The sequence below is a fragment of the Natator depressus genome, chromosome 9 (assembly GCF_965152275.1).
Source record: "Natator depressus isolate rNatDep1 chromosome 9, rNatDep2.hap1, whole genome shotgun sequence".
Lineage (NCBI taxonomy): Eukaryota > Metazoa > Chordata > Testudines > Cheloniidae > Natator > Natator depressus.
This window is the reverse complement of record NC_134242.1, coordinates 35,738,518-35,761,118: the sequence shown is the minus strand read 5'-3', so window position 1 is coordinate 35,761,118 and position 22,601 is coordinate 35,738,518. Positions and strand designations below refer to the sequence as shown.

At 41.1% G+C, this 22,601-nt stretch overlaps 1 protein-coding gene across 11 annotated transcripts in view; it reads right to left on the bottom strand.

Annotated features, from left to right (window-relative positions):
• DOCK10 (dedicator of cytokinesis 10) overlaps positions 1-22,601 on the bottom strand; it is a 248,355-nt gene that overhangs the window by 108,868 nt on the left and 116,886 nt on the right. For all 11 annotated transcript variants that reach the window (XM_074963916.1, XM_074963908.1, XM_074963911.1 and 8 more), the window contains exons 4-7: positions 15,396-15,478; positions 6,355-6,427; positions 5,922-6,050; positions 5,494-5,628 (exon numbers count right to left, since the gene is read on the bottom strand). In XM_074963916.1, the coding sequence (XP_074820017.1) occupies positions 5,494-5,628; positions 5,922-6,050; positions 6,355-6,427; positions 15,396-15,478 (420 nt within the window). The remainder of the gene's footprint in view (positions 1-5,493; positions 5,629-5,921; positions 6,051-6,354; positions 6,428-15,395; positions 15,479-22,601) is intronic.

Here is a 22,601-nt window from a genome sequence, read left to right as displayed (position 1 = left end):
CTTTTTTAAGTCTGAGGTTTCAATCTTTTTTCAGTTAATAGCCTTAATTAAATCTGATGATTGTGCCATGCTAGTTTTATAGCTCCATACATCATTGTTATTTCCCAATGCAAAGAATAAGACCTCTCGATTGTTTTCTAAGTGTAGCTCTCAAGTCAACCAGCTTGTGAAGTTATAGCACAATGTTCTTCTAAGTAAGAGAGCTAGAGTTAGGAATATGAGGTCAGAGCCTTAGCTGGCATAAATAGATGTCATGTAATTGAATTGGAGAATCTGTCTGATGGTATGGGTTTCCTCTTTGAGGAATAGCTTTGTAATTAGAACTGGTCAGGAATTTTTTGATGAAAAATTTTTTTCATCAGAAAATTCTGATTAGTCAAAACTGAAACTTCCCATTTTGGGATTTTTTTAAATTTAAATTTAATTACAACATATAAATAAAAAAAGACTAAAATCAAAAAAGAAAGTTCTGATCATTCCCAAACTGATTTTTTTCCAGGTTTACTGATTGTGAAAATTTTCTAGATTTTTTTTCTGTTGTTGATTTGTCACAAGAAAAATGTCCAAACTCTTAAAATTCTCACGGGGGAGAAAAAACATTTTCTACCCAGCTCTATCTGTGATAGAAATAATCCTCATCTTAGAACAGAGGTGTAGACACTTTTTTTTGTTAAACACTATTGATAGAGGCTATAAAAAAATAAGAAAAGGGTTTCAGAATGTGCATTTTGTAACAACTCATTCATGGCTGCTTGATTTGACAGACTGACAATATCCTGTAATACCCTGAACAAACCTTACGGAATTAAGATAAACTTTACTGAATTCAGTTGAGCTTTATTGATGTAGGATTCATAGGTGCTGAGTTTTTCTTTTCCCCAGGGGTGCTCTGCCCCGAGGCCTCGCCCCCATTCCGACTCTTCCCACCCTCCCGCTCCATCCACTCCCTGAGGTCCCCGCCCGCTCACTGCTCTCCACCCTCCCCCAAGTCCCTCTCCCAGCTGTTTGGTGGCACCTCCAATCAGCTGTTTGCGGGCCCTGATCAGCTAATTGCTATTTTTTTTTCCGTGGGTGCTCCAGCCCTTTTAATTGCATTAAAAATGCAGTTGTGTATGTGTTATTGTGGCATTTTATGTACCTCCTCTAGCAGAGAAGGGGATGCTAATGTACTTCTTCTATTATCAGCCTTTGAAGCCACCCCCAGGAGAGGTGTGCCTACACTAGTTCAAACGGGATTCTCCAGGGACCAACAGGCACAGAAAGGATTTTTGGAGAAATAGTCTGGTTTTACACTGCCTCGGGGCCTTCTTCCTGAGCCAGCAAATGGACAGGCCCTAGACTGCTGAAAACGGTTGCAAGGACTGGGCCTACTGAGGCTCCATAAGACTGTGTGCCTGTTCTGAGGAGAAGCTGAACTTGTAACCACAAGGAATCCCCTTGGGTGGGGATTTGAAGGACTGCTCCTGCCGGAACCCATCTTAGAGCTGGGCTGAACCATGGTAAGCTGATTAGCATGTGTGTAGGTTCTTTTATTGTTTTTAATATGTATTCTCTGTAATGTTTTTTACTTTAAGAATAAAATAGGCTTGCCTCAGAAGAGCTATGTGGTAACTTATAATTTTAGAAATTGCACCTGTTAACCATCTGAAAGAGAAAGCAAGCAGGTGTACTTGGGCAGCTTGCCTCTATTGGATAACCCAGCACATATAGGGAACTATGAAGCCTGGAAATATACTGGCAGAAGGGAGGGGGATGTTGGTCTCCATCCAGGAGAGGCTGCAGTCCTGGTACACTAAATATCCATGTAAGTGGGTTATGTGGGCTCTATAAAGAAGAAATCACCTTCCAATTTTCTCATGTGAAAAAGAGAACAAAGATTATTAAAATGAACGCATCTGTTGTCTGTATTATGCACTTTCCTTTACAGCCTGTGCTAAGATGTTTAAATGAGATAATATAATGCTATCAGACTTTATCTAAAAGAGCAATAGAACTCACATGCTGAATCTTAAAGACATTTGGAAGGAAAACATTAATATCCAGTTTTCCATATGCACTTCAAAGTCCTGGCAGGCAGATGAAATCCAGTGCAAGTCTTTGATTCAAGTCTATATCTAAATATTTTCTTGTGTAGCCACTAATAGAAAGAAATGCCTCCTTTCTCCATTTGCTTCTTTATTGCCCCTACACTATGGAAATTTGGCCTGTGACTTAAAATGTTGATATCTTCAACACCTGAAGTTCAGTAATATTTCCTTCTGGAAGAAATCTCAGATTCAGAAATAAGAAACCAAAAGATGAGATAGCAGTGAAATAGAAGGCTTAGCCCAATGCCTACAGGATCATTCCCCTAAAATCACAGGGTTGTTACAGAGGTCAATCTAATTTAGTTTAGAGATGGTATTATTTCCACTGACTTCTGGCCTTTTCAACATGTATGCTACACCAGCTCAAAACCTCATTCTCCTCTCAGTTACTCAGAGTAACTCCTCAGTTACTCGGGAGTTACTTAACAGCAGTCACTGAGGTTACAATGGTGTGAAACTAATGTAGGCGGGAGGACCTGAGTCTTCCTCAAACTTGGAAATGCATAATTACTTACACTCATTGGACCCACTCCTTCTCACTTACTGCAGCTTTACACCAGGTTTTGTCCTCTTCATCCATTCCCCTCGCCTCCATTCATCACACTCTGTGAGTGGTGGTGGGGAACAAAGATTGGTGATTTTCCTGGTGCTGTTCCACTGCTGCCAGCCTAAGACTCCTGCCTTTCTGCAGTGTGGATAGCTCATGAGCACATTCACTCCATGCTAAGCGTCTTAGTCATGCAACGGGAGAGGCAATGTCTCAGCTGGCTACCTCCCATCTGCCTGCCTCCCACCTGCCCAGCACCTAGAGAGACTGGCTTCCAACGATGGACAAGACATGAAAAAAACAATCTAGGGATATAACCAAAAGCTCTGGACAGCTGGCAGAAAAGCTGGTGATTGAGGGGGTAGGCAAGAGTCAGAAACTCAGAGCCTGTGGCCAGAAGCTGGAGATTAAACAGGTCTAATTCAAAGGTGTCAGTCTCCTGACCTGTTCTTTTAAGATTTAGACCAGAATGCTAGAAATCTCTTAAAATCCACTGTTCTTGTAATTTCTGCTATCGTGGGCTGCCTCTGAAATGGACCTGGAAAAGAGACACATTCTGGTTTTGGAGGTGGCCCAAGTCCAAAACCATTTTGGTGGTATACGTACTGGGGGCTAACTCTGAATTTCTGATAGAGGCTTGTCTCTAAGAAGAGCACACAGTCACAGCCATCTGGAACAAAGCATTCCTTCTCAAGGCTTCTGAACACTGAGAGACTTGGCAAACTCATGCCACCAATGGGGCAGCACCAATTCACAAGCACAGATGAAGAACATAAAATATCACCTAACAACAGAGAGTCGGTAATTGACAGTAACTAAACAGCCCTGAATGCACTCTCCCACCACACATTTTCAAAATAAAACATCAGTTAGATTTCTGATATATCTTGATCTCTGAGATAAAAATCCATGCTGTAGACCCATATTGGGCCCCATTTACTTATTTTAAAAAGCTTCTATTTTAATCCTTTCAGAAATAACAACAGGTGAAAGGCTTCACATTACTACAGTAAGCTATATGAAAGTGACTGGTTTGGGCCTTTGGTATGTCAAAATATCAGTATTCTTTTGTAACCTTTCAGCAATTATGCTGTCCTCCAAGGAAAGTTCCATTCTTTTCCACAGATGTATTCAATGGCTCAATCTTCAAAGACACATAGCCAAATCATTTTGCCCACACACAGAGTGTAATAAAAGCAAGCTTTACATGACTGCACGAATTGCTAAAGAATGCAGTAACTGTGGAGATATGTGCTTTGTATATGCACTACTGCACACTTACTTGGTATGGACCCTGATAAATTTAGCAATTCTGTATTATATATTTGATACTCGTGGCCACAGCAGGGATGGGCTAACTTGCTCTTGAGTAGCAACATTTTTATTTTTCACTCTGGAGGGAACGTAAAGGTAGTTTGAATCATTACGTATCTGTCCTGAAGGCTCTCATGATGGGCACTGTTCTCTCTCTCTTCTTGCTCAACATGTAAGTGCAGCTGTTGCAAGGGCTTGCAGGCCCATGTAGAGGCTGCAATACATTTAAGGGCTCATGCTTTATTTTGGTTTATTTATAACTATAGATGCTTTATATTTTTTTTCTGGGGTGGGTCTGTCAGGATTCCCTTATTTGGACTGAAATCCACTTCCAGACCTTCTGCCCATGCCTTTACACAGATAAAATGTACAGGGATTCCCATATTCCCAATCAGGGACCGTTGTGTTAGACCCAACTGCATGCCTGTCCCTATACTGCCTTATGCCAGGCTGGTACAGAGAATCAGTCTGCACTGCACATGGAAAATGGATAGCCATCTGCTCAGGTAGTGCAACAATGTGGGCTGAAGTAGTGTGTGGAACTTTGAGCTGTCATTTGTCATCAGGGTAAATTCCATCCACTTTCTGCCATTCTTCCCCACTTCAAAGGCCCTGTGTCAAAACAAGCTATCCTTCCAACCACGAAGAGCTACAGGTGGTCAAGGACCTCAGTGAGTCAGCCGGAAAGGTTTGTTTCACAGCAACTCCAAACTGAAGCTGTACTACTCCAGAAGCTGAGCTGCCTTTGAAACATTCCCAGCCTTTCCTGATTCAGGAGCAATGGACCAGAGATATGTGCCAAACTCAAATCCCTCTACATGGCAGCATGTAGAAACTACTTCTTGTCAAGAAAAAGAAATCAGATTGAAACACAAGAAAAAGTAGTCGATGACAATGTAGATTTTAAAGCCTCCCCCCGCAGAAATACAACCGCAGATTTTCAGTGCAAATGTCTTACCAAGATATCAGTTTAGGACTAAGGCAGGCTTTAGCATGCCTGCCCTCTTTAAGATCCTCCATTATCTCAGTACTTATCAGAATGTTAGTCCCAGATCCTTCAATGACATCCACACCAGCTAAGCCTCATGCTAGTGTGGAGTTCACTGCAGTCAGTGGGATTCTGCATGGATGTAAATGTCTTCCCACACAGATCCTACTGCAGGACCAGAGCCATTTAGTTAGTTTATATGAATGTGTATCAATGTTTGCTTGTAATACTCCTATTTCTATACAAAACATCATGGTTTCACTTTTGTCCTTCTTATACTGGTGTAAATCAAGAGTAACTCTCTGGAATCAGTGGAGTTACAAATGAAAATGAGGCCAGTATCAGACTTATACATATGTTCTCATCATTGACCTGCATCATTCTCTCTCTCTCTTTTTTTTTTACATTAAAAACCCTCCAATAAAATTTGTAGTTAATGATATAAAGCCAGATCTGTAAGAGTGTTCCACTAAAGATAACAGAGTTTACAACCATTTACATAAGCTGGGCCCACCATGTCATTCCAAAATAATAGAATGAAAATAAATGTGACTTACCTGTACAACGCCCGTACAGGAATCCAAAAATATACATCCCTTTGGTTCCTTTGATATTTTCTCATCTTTGTAAAAATTCATAATGTATGAGTTATCTGACAACTGTGTCAGCTGGAAGTAGCGCTTTTTGAATGACTACAGTGAAAACAAAAACATAATTGCTGTACTGCAAATTGTTTTCATAGATATTTTATTCAAAGGGTTTAAACAATACGCCATTGCTAACTGCATTTCAACTGTGCTACTCTGCAGACAATAGTAACATCCACTTTACTATCATTAAATGCAATTTAAACAAACCTAATTTGAGATGAAAACAGCTAAATGAGAATTGAAAACATCAGCTCCCCTGCTGCGGGTGGGTGGGGAGGAGCGTGTAGAGGATTAAAGCCAAACAGAACAAAGAAAGAATAACGATGTCCCCTTACCCGAACAGTAATGCTATTGTTTACAGTACTGTTAAAATTCCCTTTATAAAGCCAGCCAGACTTGAAAATTCCTGTTCCAAATCCTCCACCACCGCCGCCACCTTTTGAAGACGAGTGGGATGTGGTATCCTATATAAAAGACATCATTATTGTTGCATTGACTTGCTTTTGTGAGTTTAAGACCAAAGGGAACGATGCATTTGAATATCTGCTTTCTCTTAACAATACAATCTTCACATTCCTTTCAAAAACACTTTATTAATTCTCCTGCTGGACACATGATGACATAAGAGACAAAGCTGTTTCATTAAATCCAGAGTTAGCTAATATATGAAACATTCCACAGAAGATAACGAGACTCTGTTATCATTACTTATTTGATGTTAAACGAATAAATAACTCAGCAGTGGGGAAAAAAAATCAATATACTTACTTCATCTTTATCAACATCTTCATGATCAATTTCAAAGGAATGTGAAGGCAATTTCTCTGGTCTATATTCATTTCTAGGGCAGGAAAAAAAGCTTATTAATGTTGAGCTTCATAACTGGAAGAGAGTATTCTTTTTTATGTGACTGCTCTTTTGAGGATGCAAACCTCCCAGGACACCTTCAAATATATCTAATGCTGGACTGCTCTGAGCTTCTGTAAAAACATCTTTTGAAAGTGTAGCCAATTTTATCTTTAGTTGAAATCCTTCTGGTCTTTGCTTTATAACCGGTAAGAACAGTCAGAAACCCCAAATTATTAAGGATTTTGGATCACTCCCCCCCAAAAAGAAGCATCCCAGCTAGAGCTGGTGGAAAGAGTGGATCAACTGTTTCACTACCATTTTTGTGAAAACAATTATTCTTCTTTCATCTGAAAATTTCAATATTTGATTTTTTCTACCATATTCAATCTCAATACATTTCCCACCAAATATTAGGACGACTCCACACTCAAAGTTGCAATGATGCTTCATGTATTTGCCTTCAGAATGTGGAAGGTGCTCAGGCATCTTATTAATGAGTGCCATAAAACAATACAGTCCTCTAAGTGGCTAAGCACTCTGGCCCTGATCAGGCTAATCACTTACACATGCACTTAATAATTTTATTAAGGTGATGTTGAAGTAAAAAGAAAACGGTACAGAGTTTAGGCATAGAAGTTTCTGGTTATCAGGGAATAAGGTACAGATTATCAAGGGGTGCGAAATTCGGTTTAGGAACGGGTGGCCTAAGGAATACATAATCTGCAATCTCCCCGATTGGGGGTAAAAGTTTAACGGGTCAAAGTACAGACATTGAGATATGGGGGTATGTTGTTCATATAATGGCTATGTTCAGGTGTGGAGTATAATGAGTGGATACGATGATGAGGATGGATTTACCCTCATTTGGTGGGATTTAATGTTCAGTGAGTTTATGGTTCCAGTTCATATGTCCAATGGAAAAAGTCTCTTAGTCCCTTTCCCATAGTTGATGCACGATGTCGTACCGGCTCACGCCTCCTGGTACTGTCGGTGACCAGTGATGTGTTGGATGTAGATGTCCCTGGACCATCGGATGGTGTCCGAGACCATGAGGCGCCACATGAGCCGTGCGTAGTGTCGACCAATCCCACAGGTCCACAGCACACACTCGTTGCAGGGGTCCCAAGCGCCAGGGCTCCGACGATCAGGGCATCCATCTGCACCTCGTAGCCCTTCGCTCTCAGGGTGTCGGCCAGGGGGGCGTATTTTTCCAGCTCACGAGCTCGGGCTTCGTGGAAGGCCGGGATCCTGTTCTCAAAGGAGACCGTGACATCGACAAGGATGATCTTTTTCTGGGCCTTGTCGGTGACTACCACGTCAGGTCGCAACTGGCTGTCAGTATCGGGGATGGCGCCGTTCACGGCGACCTCCCCCAGGCGCGGTGCAATGGCTTTCACCAGGCGGTTCTGGATGGCGTTGTGCCACAGCTGCCAGGCTCTGGAGTGGTAGCTGCACAGGACGTGGGGCAGGGTCTCGTTGGAGTAGCCACACTTCCTGCAACGCTTGTCTCGGTTCCCGTGCCGGACGGCTCCGTTGAGTGGGACGCAGTTGAGCCGGGTGCGGTGGATGAACTGCCAGTCGGCGAAACGGGTGAAGCCGCCCCCAGCAAGGAAGTGGTTGCTGGCGTCCCACTTGCTGGTCAGTTCGAAGGCTTTACCCTGGTCTGGTTTATGCTTCAGGGTTTCCATGTACAGTGAGTGGATGGCTGCCTTCAGGGTCCTCGCCAGCATGCCCCTGGCGCTCGGGGCATTGATCTGCGGCACCAGGACTCCCAGCTCCTGGCGCTCCTCGCACCACTCCCAGCGGCAGCCGATGCGCTTCCCCAGGGGACGCGTGGCATTGCGAGCGCAGGACCACAGTGAAGCGATGTCGTGCCCGTCCCTTCTGAATTCACCATCCAGGGAACTGCTCAGGAAGGTGGCGGTGTCTTGGTTGGAGGGGGCTCTGCCGATCCGCTTCTTTGTTGCGTCATGGAGGGCGTTTGCTGCGATGTTACCTACCATGGAGTCAGGACACGTCAGCAGGCGGAAGGCGTGGGTGATCACCGTGATGTCACACAGGTTGCCTATGCGGGGGACATTGGCACTGCCATGCCTGTGGGCGATGTAGACCAGCTCGTTGCTGGTTCTCTGGGGAAGGAACAGCCACTTCTTCACCAGCTGCCGGACAATCTTGTCTACCTTGTTGAGGGTACCTTGGCCATGGCGGATCCTCTTAGGACGAACGAGATGCGGGGGATCAGGAAGGTGTTCAGGGCATTTATCTTCTGCCACGGTGCTAGCAGGGAGGCGTCAATCTTGGCGGCATCCTGCAAGATCTCCTGGATGGTGTCCTCGCACTCTGGCCCTGATCAGGCTAATCACTTACACATGCACTTAACTCTACACACGAGTAGTCCCACTGAGAGCCAGTTCGCTCAAAACCTTGCAGGATCAAGCCCTAAATAACGGTCAGCCAGCTACACTATACATCTTGATGGATGTTTTTTATTCAAAAACAAATTAATTTAAATGTTTGCTGCCAGCAAATGGACAAATTTAAATTGTTTTAAACTTGTCCAAGGTTAAAGGTCATCACCTTAGAAACCTCTTTGACTATTAAGAGGCAAGCTATTAAGATGGTCACATCAAGCCCCATTCTTAGTACTGTATAAAGAAAAATGTATTTATAGAATCCACACTATTAACCGAGCCATTTAAAACCCTCCACAAAATGCTAAACATGGAACGTCAAACAGACTTCAAACAAACAAACAAGCCAACAATAATCAAAATATTAAAACACCCAAACTCAAGTAAAAGTTCATGAATAACATATCCATTAGTTATTTCCTTCCTAAGGTCCTCACCCTGGGCTAACTTTACCCCAAACATATATCTCATATCCCTGCCTCACATAACTTCAGAGACTTTTTGCAATAACTGTAGTGCAATTTTTAAGCATGGTCTGTGAAGGAAAATAAAATAAAAGGGCTTATGTCCTTTTTTGCTTCTTTATTTTATATGAAGTAAGTCTGAAAGGGTTTAGGAAAAAAAAACAAAACAATTTGCTGCTTGTTTTTAACATTAGCAAACCAGTTCCTGTCGAGGTTGGAATGGCCTATTATAAATGAAGTGGCAATGTCACAAAAGCCAAGAGAGTGGAAGTGGAGCAACAGAGACAGTAAGAGTGTTCTTTAATCAGACTGTTTAAAACTCTTTGGCTTAAGTTTGTTTTGGGTTTTTTTTTCACACCTACGTGACTTCATTGACTAATTAACACTTTGAATAAAGATTCAACACCTGTCAAATAAGGTGTTAGTATTCTGAATAAACCCTCTTGGAGGTTATCCATTATAAGCTGGGAAGACCAGATTCAACCTTCCTAAAGGAACAATCATGCTCTAAAACCAAAATAAACAACGGTTTCAAGCTTTTGTAAATTATAAAGCTGGGTGAGGGGTGGGGGAAAGCAGAACCCTAATTGTTTTCAAATGCTTTGCAGGTCTCTTTTAAGAAATAGTCTCAGCACCTTATTAAACAACTCCCAATCTTACTCACAGGAGTTCTGAGTGTAATCTGCTGTTCAGTCCTGAAAATTTACCATTAAATGTTCTTCGAGAAATTTGGGTACCAAATTGACTAAAGAGCTTTCTCAAATGCAAATGGCTAGCAAGATTGAGATGCACTGGTTCTAGCTAATACAGATTCACTTTAGAATCTGATGTACTAACAGGACAGGTTATTTACTTATTGAACTAAGTAACAATTATTTGATTTTTTTTCTTTTGAGAAAGAACCGAGAGACCAAAAGGATTCCTGTAGTGTTACATCTTTAGATAAAATTCTTAAGCTTCTACCCAACTGCTACAGTCGACAGCGGAGTGAGACAAGGGGTGTGCCATTTGCTCTGGCCCTGCTTGTTATTGTGGAACAGGGTGTGTGTACAGCTGTAGTAACTGCTGCTGTGAGTGAGCTTCCCCCAGCTCTTCGGGAAGTATTATGAATGCTCCTGCCAACGCAGGCCAGCTCTGAGTAGATGCAAGGGCTATACCTTCTAACCCAAAGAAGGTGGGGCCCTGCTCCCCTCTGCACCAGCCAGCAAAGCTCAGCATGTGCTGAACACTTTTAAAGGACCTGCTGATCCATGGTGCACTGCCTTAGAAGCCGTAGATTAATTCCTGCTGAGTTAACCAGAAGTTCTCCAGGTGGACCCTCAATGGCCCCTCCTGAATGCCCATCCAATCAATGCTGTCTGTATCACACTCCACAGAAGAAGTCATTTGTCCTATCTTGATGTATAACCCCTTTAGCCATGCTGTTAACTCTTCAGGACCAGTAGAGAGAACATATTGTGTGAGAGAGTTGACCATGTCTCTTCTATTCTGCACACACTCCATATACTCCACCTAAATAGCTATACAAAGATGCAGAACCTCGAGTAGTTTAGCCTGAATTACTCAATTGGGAATTTTGGTTTTTTACTTAGCAAATGAAAAAGAGACCCTACTAATGCCTCAAAGCCTGCTCCTACTGAAAGCAATGCCACAACTCAGGCTCAAAGTCAGTAATATGTTTCCTCCATGCTCACTAAGAAAAAAAGCATAATACAGCACAATATGCACAGTCATGCAAAAAGAAGTAGTGAGGGAACAGACATCAAAGCACCATACAATTTAGCTGGTGGAAAGGTCTGCAAAAAGCCTCAAAGAAGGAACATATCCAGAGGAAAATTAGCGTTTTACATAATGTCACTTCATACTCAGAGGGCTGAATTAATCACCCATGTAACATATTGAATTCAGTGGAACTTCGCCAGGGATGAATTTGGCCCCAAGTTTCTACTCTAGGTATTTATCATCAAATTGCAACCACTTCCCAGTAGAAAGTGCTATTTTCAGAACAGGGAAGTTTTCAGCCTGTTGAAAAGTGCTTCCCTATGCAGCTATCAATCTACATCATGCATAAGTGTGTGAAATGACAAACTGCCCTGATGGAAGTGAGGACCTCAGAGAAGAACTGGTTGTAGGGGACAACTTTGATCTGAGTGATCATGAGCTAATTCAGTTTAAACTAAATGGAAGGATAAACAAAAATAGATTTACAAGTAGGGTCCTAGATTTCAAAAGGGCAAACTTAGAAAACTGAAGGGAATTAGTTAGGAAAGTGGACTGGACTGAAGAACTAAAGGATCTGAATGTAGAGAAGGCTTGGAATTACTAAAGTCAAAGTTGAAGAAACTATCTGAAGCCTGCGTCCCAAGCAAGGGGAAAAAAATTGTCGGGAAGAGTTGCAGACCAACCTGGATGAGCAAGTATCTCAAACAGGTGATTAAGAGAAAGCAGAAAGCCTACAAGGAATGGAATATGGGATGAATCAGCAAGGAAAACTACCTCTTGGAGCTCAGAAAGCGTAGGGGAAAAACCAAGCAGAGTTGGACCTTGCAAAGGAAATTAAAACCAATAGTAAAAGGTTCTGTAAACAACAAGAAAACAAGGGAAAAAGAGGGATCACTAAACTCTGAGGACGGGGTGGACATTAAAGATCATCTAAGCATGATACAACACCTAAACAAATACTTTGCCTCAATTTTTAATAAGGGTAATGAGGGGCTAAGAGATAGTGAGAGGGTAGCTAATGGAAATGAGGAAGTAGAAATTACCACATCCAAGGTGGAAGCCAAACTCAAACATGGAGGGCCTGGATAATCTCTATCCAAATATATTAAAGGAACTGGCACATGAAATTGCAAACCCAATAGCAAGAACTTTAACTTATCTGTAAACTTGGGGCCATACCCTATGACTCGAGAATTGTTAATATAGTTCCTATTTTTAAGAAAGTGGTGTGAGGGGGAGAAAGTGTCAGGCTGTAAGGAAGTTACTAGTGGAGTTCCTCCGGGACTGGTTTTGGGATCAGTCTTATTTAACATATTAATTAATCACCTTGGCACAAAACGTGGGAGTGTGCTAATAAAATTTGCACATGGCACAATGTTGTGAGGTATTGCCAATAAGGAGGATTACCAAAATACCATACAAGAAGATCTGGATGAGCTTTAAAATAGGAGTAATAGAAATAGGATGAAATTTAATAGTGCAAAGTCATGCACTAAGGGACAACAAACAAGAATTTTTGGTATAAGCTAGGGAAAATTGGAAGTGACAGAGCAGGAGAAAGACCTGGGTATACTGGTCGATCACGGGATGACTATGAGGCACCAATGTGATGTGGCCATAAAAAAGGCTAATGCAATCTTCAGATGCATCAAGGAAGTGTTCGTACCATTATATACTCCTGAGGGAATTCTGTGCCAAAAAAATTTAAAATTCTGCACACAATATTTTAAAATTCTGCACAATTCTGAAAATTTTGTCAATAAATAAAGCTCCAGCATGGCAGTGGGGAACACAGGTCACTAGTTGCACTGAGGTAGGAGATCACCCTGCAGCCCCGCCCCCAGAACACAGACTCAGCAATGAGGCTGCACCCAACCCTTATACAGTGCATGGGCCGGGCTTGCCCCAGAAAAACCCTGGGGTCCTGCCCTTCCTTGCCAGGTGCACTAGGTGTGGGCAGGCAGGCTTAGCTTGGCAGAATCCAAGTGTGGAGGGGCTTAGTGTGTGTGGGATCCAAGTGTGGGGGTGAGCTGGCTCTGTGTGGGGCTATCTCACTGCAAGTAGCTTGTTGGGGGGTCTGGGTATGTGGGGGATTTGGATTTACAGGGGCTCTCTGGGAGGTTCCAGATGCAGAGGAAATGGGACTCTGCAGGGGGGTTCAGGTGAAGGTGGTTGGGGCTCGGCAGGGAGGGTCTGGGTGAGGGAGGGGATGGGGCTCGGCAGGGGAAGTCTGGGTGTGTAGGGCTCAAGGGGGGTCCAGGTGCTGGGGGAGTAGGCTTTAGTGGGGTGGGCGCAGCTGGTTTGGGGTCTGGGTGTTAATTCTTAGGGTAAATGCTCAGTGCAGTGTGATGGGAGCTCTGTGAAAAATGCTCAAAACTATGGCTGATGGCTAAATGTGAGACACTTAGCATGACTTGAGGCCACCCTTATTTTTAACATAGAGGTGCAGCCTACAAGGGTCACAGTATGTGATGCTCTATCATGATATACGCAGATGCTGTTTAGATCAAGTTGGAGCAATGTTTGGCAGGACGTTTTGTAGGTTGTACCTCTGCACTAAAAAAAAAAAGAGGTTGTCTGCAATTGGCCTCATTCGGTACAAATTAGGTTAATTCTCTTGTCCAAATGCCAGTGGAGCTATCAGTCGGGCAATGTTTGGACAGATCTGCTGTAAATTTTCTTTAGAGATTCAAGAGACTGTACACTAAAAGCTCTCTCAGTCATTACACTCTGTGATATAAGCAAACTATTCTGGTTTTGACAATAACCCATTATATGGAAACAAGATTAGAAGACCCCATAATATCCCAGGTGGATGTGAAAAATAGAGAACGCTGAAAGCAGTGTCAATAAACTAACATAACTCCATGGAAGACAATGTACATACTGACTACAAATTACTTTTATGCAGAATCATGCAAACTCCATTTGAGAAACAGTTCAGCTTGTTGCATATTTCATAAGAGGGACAGTACTTGCAAACTTGGACTGAAAAATGTTGCATTTTCAATTTCCTCTCCTGAGCAGACAGATCATTAGAAAATACAAGCTGTCCCACTGAGTAAAAAGTTACCTAAACAAAACTGCATCTAAGAACTCTAATTAGTGTCACTCTTCTCCTTTGCCTCTAGGATTAACACACTCTCTGTTCATAGTAAGATTCATAAACAAGAGAGGAATTGTGGATACAAAGGAAGGCTTATAGTACACGACTTTGTGTGCCTAGCATCTGAAGAAGACTGTAAGAGACAATCTTAAGACTGCTACAAGAATGGATTCAGTTTGTACCACCTCTCATCCTTAATCCAATCAGCGTCCAGAGAATCGATTCCTGTTGTTTGCTATTTATTGCTCTTTTTACAATCTTTTCTACAAGAATACAGTATCACAATTTTATGCCTCAAATTCTGAGAAAGATGGAGTTAACGTTGTTCATTTCAGTGTTCTGTAATTTAATTAGCTGCTCACTATAATTATCCCTAGTTTAAAGCATAAGCCGCTTGTCAGGAAACCGTGGTATTGGGAACAACTGCACATGTATTATACCTTGAAGATAAAGAATTTGGCCCAAAGACTTACATTTCTTATTCCAGAAGTCAAGGAACACAATTGTCCTGTACTTTTATACCACTTTTACACTGCTCTTACTCCACTGACCTCAACAGAAATACTCCTGATTTCCATCAGTATAAATGAGAAAAGAATCATGCCCAATGGCTGCAGAACGTCAGTTTGTTTTATGAGAATGGTTATAATGAAACCATGAATTTATTTTGTACCCTACGTGTCATGGAAAAGTTCATTATTCACACAATGACCAAATATTGAAAAAGTAGAAGACCACTGGAAGCATCAAAAGTGTTTGTGTGTGCACATACTCTCTTGCATTATACGCATTGGGCAGATTTTGACCTCATTTACTGTGATGTAAATCCAGAGTAACTAAATAATTAATGGAGTAATTCCAGGTTTACACCACTGTAACTGACAGGAGAATTAGGCCCAAGTAAAATAGTTCTGACATTTATGTTTTTTTAGTAACAGTAAAAAAGCCAGACTTGCCTGAACTAATCAGTGCTTTGCACATACAAATATTAATAATACAAGAGTAGTCATTTGATTTGAATGTACATTAAAAGTGTTCAGTAGCTATAAGTGAAGGTGTTTGCAGAGTCTTGAACATTTTGCTCATGGATCTTTGTCTCCGCCTTTTTTTTTTTTTTTTTTAAATGTGGCCCAGTAAAACAAATGGTAAAACAAATAGGGAGCACATATAGGATCGGGGAAAGTGGAAAGATTGACATGACTCAGTGATACAGTACCAAACTGGGAGAAGAAAATGGAAAACTAGTGAAGTTCTTACTGTGGTAAATGTCGAAAATCTCCTGAATACTTTTCATATTTGTAGTTCACAACGTGCCACTGAGAATTGTAATATTTACAAGCCTAAAAAGAAAGGAAAGAAATAGATTATTTCAACTTATTCACACTCAGGAAAGGCTACAGAACAAAGAAACAACCCCAGCAGAAGCATATATTCTCTTGTTTCATAGCTTGGTAGTGCTATTCTTAAAGGAAAATCAATTTCATATTTCTTAGAGTTTTAAAGCACTATTTCCCATTTAAATCAAAGGTGATGTTTTTTAATTGACTCATGTGCGCGGAAGCAACCTAAAGTAGATTACTGACTTTATCCTCCTGCATCGCAGAAGGATTTATTAAATTATTACTATATCACCTTGATAGATTGATACCTTTGTGTCCCTGAATATCTCCACTGACATAAATTATGTCTTCCCTTTGCACCTTGCTTCATTACCTAACTTCCACAGTAACTAGACTTAACGTACTACCTAACTTAAATTTCTCCCTGCTACAGCTTATGCCCATTACTTCTTGTTCTGCCCTCAAGGACTGATCCTTATCCTCTTTATAACAACCCATAATGTATTTCTGGACTGTTATGTCTCACCTGAGTCCTATTTTTTTCATACCGAATTTCTCCAGTTCTCTTAACTTCCCCTCATAGTTCTTACTTTTTAAGCCTTTTGTCGGTTTTGTGGCTCTCTTCTGAACTCTCTTTAATATGTTCATGTCTCTTTTGAAATGTGGTGCCCAAAGCTGAATGCAAGTTGTATTTGAAGTCTATGCTGTGTCAAGTAGAACAGAATTACTGTACCGCTCATTTTTATAGAAAATTATTAATGTGGTAAGTATGGCATGATGTCCTTAGCTGCAACAATATAACATTGTTGAGTCATGTTTAATTTACAACCTACTATCATGTTACTCATTTTAACAAAGATTCAAATTGCCAAGGCAAGAAAATATTGGTGGAGAGGAATAAGAAATGTGTATGTTTATTGGTAGCCTATAAAGTTGCAACAAGGAGAATGGAGCAGATTATATCATAAACTTCTGGAAATTGTGGTTATAAAGCACACTGTAGGGATTAATAATTGTATAGTATGTTAAAAAAATTACCCCACTATTCTGTCATCATAAGCAAGCTTGGTCCCTTAGTCAATTTATTAGAGTTAAATGGTATATTAATGGACCCATGCTACTGGCTCCTTGACCACAAGACCATTCTTCCTCTTCTACAGTTACTAGCATCTGCAGATAAAATAGTTATGGCATTTATGGTTTTTAATCGTAGAAAAAAGATTTTGGCTTTACTAATAACTAACAGCCTGATCCTGCAAAGCACTTCAGCATGCATTTAACTTACCCACTGAACTTTATAATTATGCCCATTTATCTGGTTATCGTCCTGCTCTCCTTATTCTGATCTATCTGTGAAGCTCAACAGGACTACTCACATGCAAAAAGTTAAGCAGAAGTGTTTGCAGGATCAGCCACCTAGAGTTGGCCTTTGGGGCCCGGAAAGCCCAGCACCAACAGTCCTCTTGTTTGGGGGAAAGAAGAACTGGACCTATTTATAGTGGGGATACCCAGGCTAGCCAGATACTGATAGGTATGACTCCCATCATTATAGTATCGGAGTGCCCTCTGAGGAAAAACAGGGCTGCCATCTGCATCACTAGACTCTGTGACTGCAGGAGTGGTGGCACAGTGGAGATCACTTAATACAAGCAGTTGACATAATGGGACTTAGACCTTGCCCTCTGTGCACACCCCTTCAACAGCAGCAGCGGCCCCCTTAGGTGGGACAAGAGAAAACATAGGGGGAAGGGGGGGGGAGATATATCGGTGATGGTGGGGGTTGGGGGGAGATGAAAGGGAACCACAGGAAGGAGACAGTATGAGGTGGAGGGACATTTCAGAGTGGGGAGAGGGAGAGGGTCTCATGGAAAACAGAGGGATGGAGATGAAAGAGAGAACTGATTGAGAGAGAGCTCAAAGGGGCGGGGGAACAGAGAACTGAGAATGCAGGGAGTAAAGGCTTGACAGAATGAAGTTAGGAGAACATGGACAATAAAGAGACAGAAGGATGGAATAGGTCAGTGAGACTAAACCCTACTCCAAGGAACGTTCCGACCATGACCTCTCCACAGCCTGTCCTCGCTTTACCGTGGTGTCACTAAGTGTAGAGCCTTCTGTATTCACAGACAGGGAGGGGAGCAGTCAGGCTTTGGCCATTAATATGGAAAATACTATCAGCCTCCTGGAGTGAGGTCTGATGATCTTCTAAATTGTGGGTGGTATTTTCAAAAGGGCTCAGCATTGGCCTAAACTACTCCCATTAAAGTCAATGATAAAACTTCTTAGTAGATGTGACCACATATATATATATATATATATATAAAACAAAAACAAAAAACCACCCACAAGCCAGGCACAGGATCATTTTAAATTACTTTTTTTTTTCAAATCTCTTTTTGATTTTACGGTATATGAAACAAAATTACAAGAAAACAGCTGCAAATTCATAAGCTGTCCCCTCCCACATAAATGCTGAATGAAATATATTAACATATATGACATCCAAATCGCTATAGTAATAGATTCACTCTGAATGCACAGGGCGAAATTCAGTACTGATTTACACCCTCACTGAATTCAATGGTGCTGCACGAAAAAGTGGGAGAAAATATGACCAGATCATACAGGCACATAGAATCATATATTATGGCTTAAATGATAGACAGACAGACTAATGCAATCATTGACTTTAAATGGTAATGGAGGACACTCAGCACCTTGCAGGATCACAGCCCAAACCTGAATATGGCACACTGATATCAGTGGGAATTTTACTATAGACTCCAATGATAGCAAAACTGAGCCTTTTCTGCAGACTCACAGGTGGACAGAAACAATCTCACCATTGTATTTCTGTGGTTTAAGCTTTAGTTAAGTCAGTCTGGTGACCATCTGGGACATAGTAAGTAAATATTTGCATAGGAGCAATATATATACTGTATTACATGAGCCAGTGAAAAAGATCATTCAGTGAATTGGATCAGAATGAGTGCAGACCCGCTAATTCATACTTCATACACTGTCTATTTGAGACACAAAAAGAAACTGAGTCCTTTAAAGAAAGGACTAATTTTTCCTGTCGTACTTTCATTACTGATTAGAATACTTAAAAGATGCAATCAATTAATGTAAAAGGGACTCAACACAGGACTTTTTCTGTTAACATTATAGGCTCTTTACTGATGTGTTTTAAAAAAGCCATGAACTATATATAGAGCAGGCCACAATGTTTTAAATTATTAAATATAAAGGTTTCTTGTGCTTCTTCAAGAAGAGACTAATCAAAATTAAAATATAAAGGAACAAAAAGCACATTCAAGTAACATTCAGAGAAATCACAGAGGCAAGTAAATTTAGAGCAATGGCTACTCCTTATCTCTAGCCAGCCTGTTGTGGTTAGGAATTGTAGTCTGTTATAAACCAGAGTGGGCTGAACATTTTCCAGCGGAACATTTTTCCACCAGAAAATACCGAAATATTTGTATTGATTTCATCAACATCTTTGATGGGAAATTATTGAATTATGGAGGAAAACACACAAGATCCTGTTGATCAGAAGGATGGAACCCTTCCACAGCAACAGCTGAGGCCCTTGGGCCAGATACAACTGCCTCCTAACCTTAATGGAGAGTCATTCGAAAAGGATGTTTAGTCCTAGTAGGGTGAGGAGATTAGTTATGGGATGGGGAAGGATTGGCACTCATTTGCATCAGATCTCTTATTCCATCCACCCGCTGTCAGCTTTGAAGCCTTTTTTTTTCCCCCCTTCTCTCCTTTCCCCACTGGCCAGACTTTCCCCTAGAGAGATCATCCCGCAAAAACTCAGCACCTGCAGCTTTCCAGTGTTTGTGTTGCTGGTGACAGTGTAATGGCTGCCACAGTGAAAGGGGCACTTCATAGGGAAGCCATGTTACAGGTTTGCTCTGAAATGCAAATTAACATTTTGAAAAAAAGAAAATGAAATAAGAGAAGCAGAACTGAAGAGAGTACCTAGAAACCTCTTGAAAATGGCCAGAGTTCCCCTTTCTTTCACAGTTTACATTCTCTTTAAGATCTCTGCAAGCTTGGGGAAGGTACTCAATTAATCATTCATTTAATAATAATAATAACAGCAACAACATGGAATGATGGATGCAGTGTTTGAATCCTAAAGCACCTTACACACACATTAGATTCATAAAGCATTATGTCTCTTCATTCACCACTTAAATTCTGCCATCTCTGAGGTGGAAAGCAGCAGCTATTAAACAGAGAAGGGCAACACTAAGAAAGAGTTGTAAAACAGGAAGTAAAGAATCATACTCAAGGGAAACTACAAAGGGATTTTGGCAGAATTTACTAGAATTATCTAGTTTGGAATTTAGCCAGCACTCTAAGGTTAATCCCGCTACTCATATGAAAAGCATGATGCCATCTCTATTGGCCAAAAGTCATCAGGACCTCATTTTTACAACTCTCCAATGTCATACAGCTCAGATATAAAATAAAAATTAGTGATTGAGAATCCTAGATTTTACCAAGCCTAAAGATTAAAATATGCAATTAATTCACAACATTTTAATAAACTGCTTACTTCTCCAAGTAACGTAAATGTAGGCTGTAAGAGAGCCTCAGTACATTGTCGGCAGCGTACTGATACACTACTTCTTTAAAACATTGAAAACACTTAGCTTTTGAACCTGAAAAAAAATCTTCATTATGATGGATAATAAAGCCTTTGATTTATTTTAGATGGTGACCCTTACCAACTTAAGTTTCTGTTTTAATTTGACTTTGAAATTTAAAAGAACAAAATGAGTGTCCAGTATGTATAGTGGACAAAAAGGCCTGAGTAATTGACTGCACTGGTATAGAACCCCTCCCAATAATTATAGAGAGAGTAGTAGTAAAGCGGTTACTTCTTTAGCGTTAAGATTAATAAAGCTCTTGGTTTAATCACCAGTAACATTTACAAGTCCTATGGAGATATGGTACAATATCGTGAATACAGAAATCCTCCACGGTGAATGACTTGGGTACTAAAGGAAAACTGAGTATTACCCCATTTTTGCAGTTAGGAAGGCTGTCTTGACAGACTAAAAGGAACATGCATAATATTCTTACTACAGTAGGTATGTTGAAATAAACCACATAAATCTACTACATGAAATTTCAATATTAAGGATATAATAGTTATTATTACTTCACTTTGATATACTGCCTTTCATCTGAATGGATCTCAAAGCACTTTAAAAGAGGATTTTTATGGATTGTAAAGATAATTTACAGCCACAGTTAAAATGCAACCACTTCTGAGGTGGAAGAAGAAAGCTATTCTGACCCAACAACTCTGCAAAACAAGCTTGATTTTCTGTTGCCCTTCAGAAATAGGGACATCTGTGCGGAGTGTAAAATGTTGCCATTCTGACATGGCAGCGCTCTGCACATTCACTGGACAGGTGTAAATGACTCCACAAGGTGCAAGACAAAGGAGAATTGAGCCTATTAGGTTTGTTTTAGGAGAAGAAGCACTTGTAATCCAGTGGTATTTTTATATTCTGTGGTTTATTTACCTAAAATTCCTTTATTCAAATATGCTGGTTAGATTTTTCAGATGTCACATGCAAGGTGTTATCAGCGGCTGTGTCCTGTTAATACTTAGTTTCCAGTTCTCTTATGAATCTCATTTGTCACAGAGTTATAAAGGAATAACTGGACAAAAAACTGCATTTGGAAGAAACTAAGGATAGCTTTTTATGTTACAGCTGTGCTGGGGTGAAGAGCTGGCAGGAGCTGGAGGTATTCTGGCTGCCTGAGATATTCTGGCTGAACCAAAGCCCATTGAAGAAGTCTTTCCATTGACTTTAACATGCTCTGGATCAGGCCCTTAGTGCTGAAGAAGGCAGCATGCTTCTGGGAATGTTGGGGAAGCGCAGAGTAGAGCAGCTACTGCTATAGGCATTTAAAAGGTGCAGCATGTGCTCCATCCACTTTGATAAGACCTGGATGGGGCGAGAGCCCAGCTGCAGTCTTTGGGGAGTTCAGTGTGACTGGCAAAATATCTCCTTGGGCTCTGGGTCCTGATCCAATGTCCCCTGAAGTACCTGGGAGCCTTTCCACTGGTTTCTATGGGCAAAGGATCGGACCCAAGGTGCACAAGGACTGGGAGTGCTGCTACCCATTGCAAAGTCTCATAAGCTGGAGAAGCTCAACCCACTTCCTCACCAACTTGCACCATCTTCCTTCCTCCCTTGCACATGATTCAGAATCAGCCACAATCTGTCCCTTCTCAGACAGGTGGTCAGCTCCAGCACAAACACTCCTCCCAAAATATAACAAGGTGATAGACATCATTTTTAAAGAGAACATTGGTCTCACGTTTGTTTGTAAAAGAAGCTGAAAGACAGAAATTAATGGTGACTTCAGCTCCGATTTTTCCCTTCCCCTTTTAGCTGTGCACACCAGTTTGCAACTGGGGAAGAGTATATTACAGTTAGACACCACAGGAAGTTCTGAGGCCCAGAATTGTAACACTAACTGTAACAAACCCAATCCCATAATCCTTTACAATGGCAGTGGAAAAATGTTGAGGACCACTAAGCTATCTGCATATTCCAGAAGACAGGACTGTACAAGGTTACAGTGAGAATCCTTCCTTTAACACCAAGAGGGGTTGAAATATCCATTTTTAAAATGGATACTTTCATTTAACAAATTGATGGGACCGATTTATATATGTGTGCCTGGATCAGCCTGATCCCTACCAGCACTGAAAAGAAAATGGAGGTGACTAGTAGTATGATAAAGGAAGAAGAAATGACAGTGGTTTATTTGGATATTTTAGCCTCTGGCCATGAAGCAGTGGCTGAGGCGGTGAGGAAGGATAACAGAGTACTGCAGAATATGAGAGAGAACTTAAACAACAAAGCTGGGGTCCACAATTCAAGGCCTTTAGGGGTGATTTAGAAAAATGGAACCTGAAGACCTTATTTTACTTTGGCTTATGAAGTTTCTGGGATCTTCAATTATCTGGGAATCCAGTTTAGTTTTTCAGACCCCTGTCAGCCTTCAAAGAACAAGCCATTGTTGTGATAGCCCTTTGGCACCGGAAAAAAAATCTACTAAGAGCAACAAGAAGATGAGA